The sequence below is a fragment of the Macadamia integrifolia genome, chromosome 5, assembly GCF_013358625.1.
Source record: "Macadamia integrifolia cultivar HAES 741 chromosome 5, SCU_Mint_v3, whole genome shotgun sequence".
Lineage (NCBI taxonomy): Eukaryota > Viridiplantae > Streptophyta > Magnoliopsida > Proteales > Proteaceae > Macadamia > Macadamia integrifolia.
In genome coordinates, this window is record NC_056561.1 from 32,436,976 (window position 1) to 32,447,970 (window position 10,995).

Consider the following 10,995-nt stretch of genomic DNA (forward strand, 5'->3'; position numbering starts at 1 on the left):
GATATTTTCTGTTGAGAAAAAAAAAAAAAAAGGAAAAAATACCACCCATTTGTGCACTCCTACACTTAGACATAGGGCTGATGAAATAATCATCATGCCCTTCTATGTTCACTGACTCGGCAATCCGTTGGCCTTGTGATATGAGACCCAGGTGGTAGTATTTCTCTCTCTCTCTCTCTTAAAAAAAAAAAAAAAAAAAAAACCAGAACAGAATCCTATGAATAAGTACTATAATCATAAAAATTTTCTTCATAATTTTCCTGCTTATGTATATCAAGAAGAAAAAACTTTTAGAAAAAAAAAAGAAGAAAATTTCTTATTTTTATTTCTTTTTATTGAAAGGATAAACAGATAATAGGTTTGAAAGGATTTGACTGTAGATGATATCGGGAAGATGACTCTTATTTTAGTCCATAGTTTTGTTTTGTTTAGGATTTGAAAGAAAAATGTTTTCAGTTCTTCATCTTTCTCTCCTTATTTTGGTGTTCATGTAAGATTATCAATGTGTGTCAATCAAGAAAATATGGAAGAACATCTCACAAGTGCTTCAAAGAAATAATTTAATATTTGAAATTTTCATACGTGTTCAACTATTATCTTAGATTTGTTTCACTAAGTATGTATTTCCAGAATAGATTCTGGGTGAAGAATAGATTGGGGTTTAAATGTGTTCAAGACTCATAACCTATCACAACCCTAATATATTACTGATATTGCATACAAGATTTATGCACAAGAAAGCATTACATGTACAAGAGTTTAATACATTCTCAATAAAATATTACATTTGATCATCAAAAACAAAGGGGAGTCTTACAAAGAGAGTTATGTCTTGGAGAGAACTTAGAAACTAATTAAACTAGAAGACAAATTAGAAACAGTTTACTGAGACAAAGCACTTGTGTTGTAGACAAGGAGGGCACCCCCAGCTAAGAGGCCAGCAAGGGTAATAGCCCATATTAATAAACCAGTCGTACCTGCAGTCATATTATTATAAGATTATTAATAATAAAAAAAAATAATAGGAATTTAATTTCATGTTTAAGAACTAAAATCACTTTAGAATTACATTACAACTGACCTCCAACATAGACATCTCCACTGGGTGACCAGTCATTAGTGTCGTAGATTGGACTGTGGGGGGGGGGGGGTGGAAACCATAAAATTTCAGAATATAATTCTAGATAAACTGTTCCTAATGTGTTGTATTTTTTATTTTTATTTTTATTTTTTTATATTTTTATTATTTTTTTAACGATGAGTATCTAGGCCTTCGGCCTAACTAATCCCGCAAGTCCATATTGACCCCGCAATCGCATGAATCGAGTCATACTAGAGTCATACTAGGGTTGAACGAGAACCATTCAACCTTTACTGATAGCAGTGAAAAGTACTAAGCACCCCCCCATGTGAGTAGCCCCAAGGAAATAAGATGAGTTGACCTCAGAACCACACACTTCTTGAGGCAAATGTTCCTTTCCAACTCGGCTACCCCCTTGGGATTAAGGGATTGCAATACTAAATCCTATTGGTGGCATCATGAACTTCATTTCCTAAACACTACGCCATAGTTCTAAACCAGGCCAGGGGAGCCAGTTGAACCAGGCTCAACTGGAACTAGGCCACCTCAGGCCTTAAGGGTGTCAAATCTTACCCCTGAAACAGTTGGACCAGTTGGATCGGTCCAAGCCAACCGGTTCATTCGGACAAAACTAAACAGAAAATGAATCCTTAGCAGGTCAGCTTCGGTCTGGGCTTTTATGAAACCAATAGAACCAAAACAACTGGCTTGTCTGAAACCAATAGAAACTGAACTGAACCCGGTCAAGAACCCGAAAATCTGAGAAGACGAATAAGAGCCCATTGGTCCAAACCGATACAAACCTGAAACCAAACTGGGCCAAAACCGAACCACATCTAATTGGGCTGGCTTTGTCTGACCCAGTCGATACCATAGACCAGTTCAACCTGACCAAAATCAGACCGAACCGATTGATTGACACCCGGCCTAGGCCACTTCTTTGGTCCCTGGCTCTCCTAGCTAGATTTCCATGGCCGGTTGAATTGGAAACCAGAACCAGATACAATTCCGCTTCTTGTACACTGATCTACTGACAATACAGAGAAGAGAGAGAGAGAGAGAGAAAAAAAGGGAACCACTAAGAAAAGTCCAAACCTGTAACCGTCCACATTAGCACCATATTTGTCAACAAATTGGTAGACACCCTTCCCCTGCATCCATTTAAACCCCAAAATATGAGAAAGATGAAACATTTCCCATTAATTGAAAGAATTCCAATGTGGCAGTGGATGAATGGTCTGATTGGAATAAGAGTATTAGTGGGTCCCACCAGGTATTCCATATCTCTAAATGCATAACATGTAAGCATAAGAGGAACAGAAAGTGAGGATCAGAGTTTCTATAACCTTTCCCTTCCTTCCTGATGCATCAAGACCATCCCTCAATTTCATGCCACCGCCAGGCCCTATAAATAGTTCAATTCAAAATCGCATCAACCTCTAAGAAGAAAAAATATAAACAAAACCCACAAAGATGAGCATTTCCTATCATGGGTATTGGTAGGATGAAAGGGTGAAATTCATGATACCTATGGCCACCATTGACAGATAATAACCATCAAACATGTGTGAGATACTTAGGGTTCAATTCATGATAATCATGGCCATTACTACATCTATGATATTGATAGGATCAATTGGCATATGGGGTGCAAGAATGAAATTCATGGCCATTACTAGATTGGTCATACATGATAGCATCAATATGCATATGGGGATGTATGTGTATAATACTAAACCTTAGGAGTTGTAGTCCTTTTACATATATGGTGTGCAAAAATGAAATTCAGGGCTACCCAAAACCAGGAAGTCATGTCAGCATGTATGCCTGCATGTTTATGGATGTATGTCTACATGTGTATATGAAGCATGAGCTAAAGGGATGTGTATAGGGATTGGACTAACCATATGGGGTCTCAGTCTTGATCTTCCTATCGCGACCACTGGCCTGAACTCTAAAGGAAGAAGAAGGCCTTGCAAGGGAGGGGAGGCCTCTAGGGGCTGATCTCTCAATCAATGGAGATGGTTTCAAACTCAAAGATGACATAACTGACGCAGCCATTGCTGTGCTCCTCTGTCTGATCCTTGCTAGCTTCTTCCTTCTAGCCTTCACTACTCCTTATCTTCTCCTGTGTTGGGAGTAGAGAGGCGAAAAGATAAAAGGATAAGAGTTGACACGTGGCAAGAATTCTGTGGCTAGAGCTGGATATATATATTTCAACATTATCTTTCTCATTCTAGAGGAGAGAGAGAAGGAAAAATAAGAGAAACCGATTTTTGTGGACTAGAGGTTCAGATATTTCCTGGGAATATTCCCTTAGATTTGAAATCAACTCCTTAAAAGGCACCACGTGTCTTGATCCTGTTAGATGTAGGATTTACATTTAGACCTCTAGGCTCTAGACCCTTCTAAAAGGCATCAGATCTGAGTCCTTCATCTGGAGGATAATTAAAATAAAAAAGGATCATCTGGGTGTTCCAGTGTGCTATGGAAGATGAGTTCGTTTGGAAAATATTCTACATTTTCATTGTTTATTTCAAGGAGAGGACGAGCCGACTGCTAAGGCAATTCTAAATAGTTTCTCTATCAAGCGGAGTAAAAGTTAACACATTATGATCTTCCTTAACTCCACAGTGTGTGTATTTGCCCCTCCCAAACCCTATAGTGACAAGAGTCTCGTGCATTAAGTTACTATTGTTTCTTGAATAAAAAAAAAAAAATATATTTGAACAATTGTAACACTCACTTCAAGTGCCACTATTGCCAAATAAGAAATTGAAATTCTCTTGTGCGGGACACTTGGGATGGGATTCTTGCACCAACCAAGATCTGCCATGTGTGAATTGAAGTGGGGTCCATATTTTGGAAACAAATGGATCACAACGACCTTTACTCATATATCAAATTTCAATTTAAAAAGAGTTAAAACTATATTTGATAACCAAGAAAAGAAAAGAAAAAAAAAAAGTACAAGAAACATGGTAAGACAAACAGTATGTTTACACAATGACTTTCATGTGTTTATCTCTATTTTCAAATTCAAAATTAATTTTTTTTTTCTTGAATCCTAAACATAACCTAAGTGACAAAATAACACTTTGAAAACATCTCCTGACATTCATGAGCAGTATATGGAATCCCAGTAAACACAAAGGACAGTCATGTATTTCCATAATCCTTAAGTCTGTTAAAAAATGTGTCGGAGAAGTCACAAATCATATTTTCCAGATGGCAAACACTAATAAGTTCATCTTGAAGAGGACTCGGACCATCTCATTGCCTTTTTTTTTTTTTTTTTTTTGAGTATCGTTCAAAACAGTATCGAGCCATCCTGAGATGAAACTATGAACCAAAATTCCATTATAACTGGTTTCGACTAATTTAAATTGGATTTTCTTCACTCATTTTCAATAGTTTCAATCAGTTCTGACCAGCCCATGACATATCAAATCCCCTTTCCCCTTTTAAAAATATTTGGTTTCGACGAGGCTAAAACCTAATTGAAACCCAAGATTTAGAACCTTACTTCAAATATATATAGTAAAAACAGTATGAATATGCTATAAACCTCTTTATCTGATAATAGAGATTAGTAGTTTAAGTTTGAATATGGAAGCATTTTCTGAACCCTAACTTGAAATTTGAACCGTGAGATGAGTTCGTATGTTGTCCTGCCCATTGCTTCCCACGGCAGCTCCTTAAGGATTGTAATAATACCCCATAATTATTATCTTCTGGGTGGGGAAGGGGCAGCACATATAATCAAATCCAAGCAGTCACTCATTTTCTCTTTCCGTTCGTGTCTCTAGGGATGAGAATCTGCTCGCTCCGTATTGATGCTGTTTAACGGGACCTCGTAGTCTCCAAAACCTACCAGAAGTCCAGAACCGATTCATAATGTTATTATTAAGTGAAACCCTTTAACTCAATGATTCACTTTTGATTTTAATGAGTGGAATCATTCAAACCACTAACTAAAACCAATTAGAACCACTGTTGCAGCGATGATAAAAAACTGATTAGTCCTAGCATTCTATATACTCTCGAAAGGCAGACGATCATTGCTAGATTGCATGACCAAGCATGGGGCCCAATGAGAACATGCTCAAGAACATCAAATAGGTGAGACCTTATCGTTCCAAGGGAGCAAGGTGGTCATTTTGGACGTGTGTCTAGAAACAGACTATGGAGCCAGCCGGGTTCAAATCTTCTGCAGTGAGCAGTGAGTAGTAGTGAAGATCCAACTGCTGGGAGAGCTCTAACATACATCCCAGCCATTGGATCCTCACTGCTCACTGCCTCACCACAAACGATTTTTTGGCCAGCCTAACTGGAATATTTTTCCCATTCTTCAGATTGCTTCAAAGGAAAAAGTACACTGCCTAGCTGCTTAGCATACATTAATGCCTCCTTGTGTCCATATCTCTCCTCCCCCCTATAAAATATTATATCTGCCCTTCAATATGGGAGGAGAGAGACACACAAGAAAACACTAACGTACACTATGCAGCCTGGCAGGGAACTCAATCGCTTGTTTTTATTTCTCTCCACAATTTGGGTTCAAGCCCAGCAACAACCCAAAACATAAAAAACTCCCAAACCCCAAATTACAACTCTGGTGATAGCTCAACTCTCCAATCAAAATAACTCGTAAAATAGGAACGATGAACCTAAGTTGGCTGGTCAATTGGTATAAATAGTCATACATCCAAACTGAGTGCTGCAACAAACCCTTGTAAGCCAGTCCATAGGATCATACTGGATAATTTTTCTAATTAGGGTCCACTAAGAACACAAACACTTCATCTCACTGCAGAACCATATAAATTTTCCTCAAATCTATTCATAGTTGTCAAGGCATCCCTGGTCGCCTTGTTGGTGTCGCTTTGTGCCCAGTCCCCCTCCAACGCCTTGGGTCGCTTAGATGCCATGACAACTATGCATCCATTACTTCACTGCACCATGATCGATCTATTCCCCCACACATAATGTCAAATGCCAAATGAAATGAGGAAAGCTGTAACGGGAACCAAAAAGAGAAACTTCAGCAACACTAAAGATTGCTAAAAGATTACCAAATGGGAGTGGAGCAGCACTTGGGGGAGAGGGGTAGTGAGATGGTATTTGCAGTCAAAATCTGGCTATCAAAAAAATCATAGTAGAAAAGAACCAACACATTCTGAGGTTAATCTGCATTAGAAACAATTCAGCCCACAAATACAGGGATTAAATTTTAATTTAATAGAGCTTAGAATTAATAGGACAGCTCATGCAGTCTTCGGTTGGGCTAAAATTCACCTTTGTATAGAGGGGGTGAGGCTCACTTCTTTCCACCCCCTGAAACATTGAATTTGAAAAATATTATATCTCCATCTTGGACCACGTATGTCTTCCCTTCCTGTCTATACTTACCTGCAGCCTGAATAGCATAAGGATGACCAGGTTTTGTTTAGCAACGGCATCTTAAAGATAATAAATAAAATTTAATGGTTATCTATTCAAAGGTTTAAAAAGAAAAAAAATGACACTAAACTGCATGATATATAAAAATATTTGGACAAAATGAGTCTTATTCAATGTAATTAGAAACAAATGTAAGAGTAACAGCATGTTCTGTATATTTTAACGATTATCTGTAGTGACCAAGATACCTTATGTTCTAATCCCACCCAATTTTGTTACTGTGTTTGGCTCATAGATAGTTATTACTTCCCCAATGAAAACATTGTGAATCTGCCCAGAAGAAATATTCAATGAAAAAGGACTAGTAAATCAATTTAAGCAGGATTTTAGATCAAAAGAATATACCTTAACAGCTGTTTCAGTACCCAGTTCCTTTAGATCATCAAATTTCATAACCTGAAAATTGCCACCAAAACAAAGTTAGTACATGTCAATTCTATAGTTATACAGTCCGCAATACATGCTCAAGAAATTGAGGATTCAGGGTTAATTGTAAAACAATTTCAGGGAAATCTCATTGCCAGAAGGAATTACCTCAGCACAAATGAAACCCCTCTCAAAATCAGTGTGGATAGCGCCTGCAGCTTGAGGAGCTTTTGTTTGGCGTCTAATTTGCCAGCATTTAACCTGAGTAAATTGTAGTCACAAAACTTGGTCATGCAGCCAATATAAAGAAGCTAGGGTCTGTATGGGCAGTATGGCAACTTTTTCATTCCAAATTAGTATTTTTGAGTCAGAAATATTTTGGTGTCTCTGTTTCAATTGGAATACTTCTGTACAATAAGGTTGCAATAGCACAACTTAACCGTTGCACCAACGCTTGCAGTTATTTCTACCACTAAAAAAAAAAAAGAAGAAACACATGGAATGGAATTCATATTAACAGAAGTATATCTTCTGTTCTCTGGTGGTGGTGGTGGTGGTGGAGACAGCGGTAAAGAGAGTTGAGCTTGAGTCTCGGGCTTATTGGGTTGCTTTTTGTTACGAATTTGTGTGTCTCTGTTTTATAAGCATCAAATATGTTTCTCCAATGACCAGCAAATATATTTTTTTTCCCACTCCACCTGGTCCTCCATTCCAAAAAACACGAAAACAGACCAGATGTCACATACATGTTCTGTTTTAAATTTATTCCAAAAAATATTAAAACACTAGAACTGTTTCTTTTGAACATTACCATACAGACCCTTAGAGGCTCAAGATGTCACAATTGTACAAATACGGAAAAAGACACTTTTTTGGTCAATATTTTGCTAATTTTGGTCTGATCGAAACAAGACTGAAATACAAGTTTTTGAACCCTGATTAACTGTGGAATTATCAATTATACTAAAATCTGCTGAATTTGATAATTTGAAATGAGGAATACTCTTTCCAGTTAATCAAATTTCTGTGCATGCATTTGATGCTGAAAATACACATGCCATAAACGTTTTTGTATACTACCTCAAAGAATCAGAAGACAAAAGAGAATGAATTTTCAAGTCAGTGATAGCCAAAAAGAAAAAAACAAACTTTTGCAAGGAAAGATAAGGGGAAAGGGACAGCAGACAGATGACAATGAGCACCAGAAAAAAAATTTACCTCATCGGGTCCCGCGGTAAAAAAGTAGATCAGATTTATGGCTGAAAAACCAGTCTTTATGATTTTCGGAAGGGCACTGTATCAAAAAGAAACCAGAGTTAATAATTTCAGATGCTTATATTAAAAAGCTGGCATCAAAAGGAAAATAACATCAATGGTATATTCTTTTCATATTGCTAATCCTGCAGACTCAGAGGGGAATTTTTCACAAAGGTCTTTCAGATAAGTTTTTGGATCTGAAATTTTATTTGGTGTTTTCAAGGGTGATTAGGTTTCCCAATCTCAGGTTGTGGGTGTTGAGACTCAGATTTGATGCTTGTTAAGTTTCGAAATTTGGATTGGGGTTTTACGGGTTTCAGTCAGGACAGATTCTGTCAGACAGTCGGAAAATATATAGACCTCTTAGTAGGCTCGGAGTATGGACTCATAATTCTGTGCGTATGGAGTTAACATGATGTTCAAGGTGCAGAGGGGTAATATATTACACAATCAAAATTTAACCTTTTTTACCCCAAGGGAGCTCAGTTGGCAAAGACCAACACCTAACAATTAAGAGATCATGAGACCAACACTACTTGGCACCTACCTATCCACACACACAAAAAAGGTGCTGAGAGGCAAAAGTCACATCGGGCAACCTAATTCAAGCCCAAAAAAAATTTCTGTTGCCAGAGTGCCTTCCAATCGATTAGCAATAACTCGACAGGCTGAAAATTTGAACTGACCTTTGTAGCTTGTTCTCCTCACAATACTTTTTAGCTTCATCCTCTGGCATATCTGAAAGTTTGCTCTCCAAAATACAGCTAACAGGGATAATTGTCTCGCCTCCATGCTCTTGTACCCTGAAAATTTTTTTCCACATAAAGGTGATTTGAATTTTTATATATTTTTAAATTCACTATGGTAACAAAAATAAAGAAAAATAGGCTAAACATTTTCTACTTGAACAAAATAATTGAAGCTCAAAGGAAAATAGAGTATGCTTAATATAATCACCAAGCAGTTAAAACAAGTTCTTTTTTACCTCCTCTCTACTTCATTATTTAAGTAGGTATTTCAATTTTTTTTTCACAAATATCATTTCTGACCATATTTTTTTAAGGGTGCATATTGTTGTCACCAAGTAGGTGAACTAAGAAGTTGTGACCTTGCATTTTTGCCCCTTGTTTTATGACCTTACATTTTTGCCACTTGTTTTATAAAGTTATTTAATGCAGGGATAAATCCTGTCATTTCACATATAAACTAAATTAAATGACTTTTAAATTTTTAAAAAACATTTTTACCCCTTCATTAAATACTGCATTAAACAACTTTTGGGAACAAGACGAGAGGCAAAAAAGTAAGATTAAAATCTTGTTGTAATCAACCTTCGTTACAAGAAGATTTTCTATTTTTAAAATGAATAGCAATCTTATTAAATATTAAAGACAAAGAAGAAGAGCCTGTTGTTTCAGGGTTGGTTCAGTTTTCTGGATCAAACGGAACTTACAATTCAATATTGGTTCAAGTTAGACTCAATCTTAAGTCCTTAATGGGTTACATGGGTTATGGGCTTAGTACTTTTGGGTTTTCTATTGTAATGGGCCAATTCTATAAGCCAAATATGAGGGATTTGAGGCCTATACGAAAGTAGGTGTCAAGTTTCTAATTTCTTGCACTGCTTTAGTTTACAGCAACATTAGATAAGCATGTAAGGGCTTCGCAGCCTAGAAAGATTTCATGAGTGAAGATGGCTTTTGCCCAGTTGTTCCATAGTGATTCAGAACTTGGTACTGTAGTGAATCAGTTCCAGCCCCTATTGTGGTGATTCGGTAGGTTCAATTGGTGGTGAGTGGAAATTCCAATCAAGGCTTTGGTGGTGATTCCAAAGTTATATCCCTTCTTCCTTTTCTTCTTCTTTATTTATCTGTTCTCTTCTAATACAAACTGAGGTCACAAGCTCTTCCCTTTCTCCCTTTTGTTTTGGTGTTAAAATTTCAAGAGATCTGTGGAACATAATAGTTTCCATCAAAATACATTAACTCCCAAGTCAGGACTCAGGACCCCAACTCCACGTGAGTTTACTGAATTTTGGATTATTATTTTCAAACTGGTCAAAAAAAAAAATTTTACCCTTATTATTTTAATCTAGACCTCTTCAGCACTATGTCAGCCCTTCCAAAGTGAATGCTAATATAACCATTTAGCCTTCAGGCCTTTTAAGGCAGAATGGCCAGAAGCAGTGGAGACTGCTTCCACTCAAATTTTCCCAAAACGCATGCATGCAATATAAATACATTTAACAATGATGTCCAATAAAATAAATGGAATGCAGATTAATCTTAAGAAACAGATACAACATTACTTGTGTCTTAATGACAGAAATTCCTAATGAGGTTGGTGTTGATGAAATCCAACCAAGGAAAGGAAGATCCTAATTGAAATTTTCCCAATATTACACATTGTAAACAACAACTTGAGATGCAACTGCCAAGGTCATCTATATTGTCAATTATTTTACACAACCATTGAATAAGAATCATTCAGGCTTTCACCATATGTTTAAGATATGCCATGTGCCACTCATCCCTCTATTCCCCAGAAGTAGTGGAAATCTACTATTGAATACTCCTACTTTATTCTCTTTGTTGCTTTATTGCCTGATGTTTTTGCACCTGATATTTCCTTTCTTTTGTTCACACAAAAACAGCATCCTGATCCTGACTTCCAAGTAATGTACTTCTGTTGTTGTCTCATACCTCCCCCCCCCCCCCGGGGGGAAAAAGGCCCGTTGTTGACTTGTTGTCAACAATAAATTTGAGACATTGCAATAAGGGTAAAAACGGCACAATATATTTTTTTTTTCATTCCATATTTTTCTCTTA

The 10,995-nt window shown here is 36.9% G+C and overlaps 2 protein-coding genes across 4 annotated transcripts in view; both read right to left on the bottom strand.

The window, feature by feature from the left end:
* Positions 1 to 686: 686 nt before the first annotated feature.
* On the bottom strand, positions 687 to 3,220 carry LOC122078184 (photosystem II 10 kDa polypeptide, chloroplastic). Its single transcript, XM_042644066.1, has 5 exons — positions 2,986 to 3,220; positions 2,428 to 2,486; positions 2,177 to 2,232; positions 1,082 to 1,134; positions 687 to 977 (listed from the first exon to the last, which is right to left on the bottom strand). Exons 1-5 carry the CDS (start codon positions 3,140 to 3,142, stop codon positions 883 to 885), a joined length of 420 nt encoding a protein of 139 aa, XP_042500000.1. The 5' UTR covers positions 3,143 to 3,220; the 3' UTR covers positions 687 to 882.
* Positions 3,221 to 5,700: 2,480 nt separating this feature from the next.
* LOC122079938 (obg-like ATPase 1) overlaps positions 5,701 to 10,995 on the bottom strand; it is a 23,656-nt gene continuing 18,361 nt past the window's right edge. Inside the window, exons 8-13 of one of the 3 annotated variants that reach the window (XM_042646734.1) lie at positions 8,854 to 8,970; positions 8,129 to 8,204; positions 7,079 to 7,171; positions 6,890 to 6,940; positions 6,380 to 6,500; positions 5,701 to 6,098 (exon numbers count right to left, since the gene is read on the bottom strand). In XM_042646734.1, the coding sequence (XP_042502668.1) occupies positions 6,402 to 6,500; positions 6,890 to 6,940; positions 7,079 to 7,171; positions 8,129 to 8,204; positions 8,854 to 8,970 (436 nt within the window). In that variant the 3' untranslated portion in view covers positions 5,701 to 6,098; positions 6,380 to 6,401. The other 2 variants (XM_042646736.1, XM_042646735.1) reach the window with 2 other exon arrangements.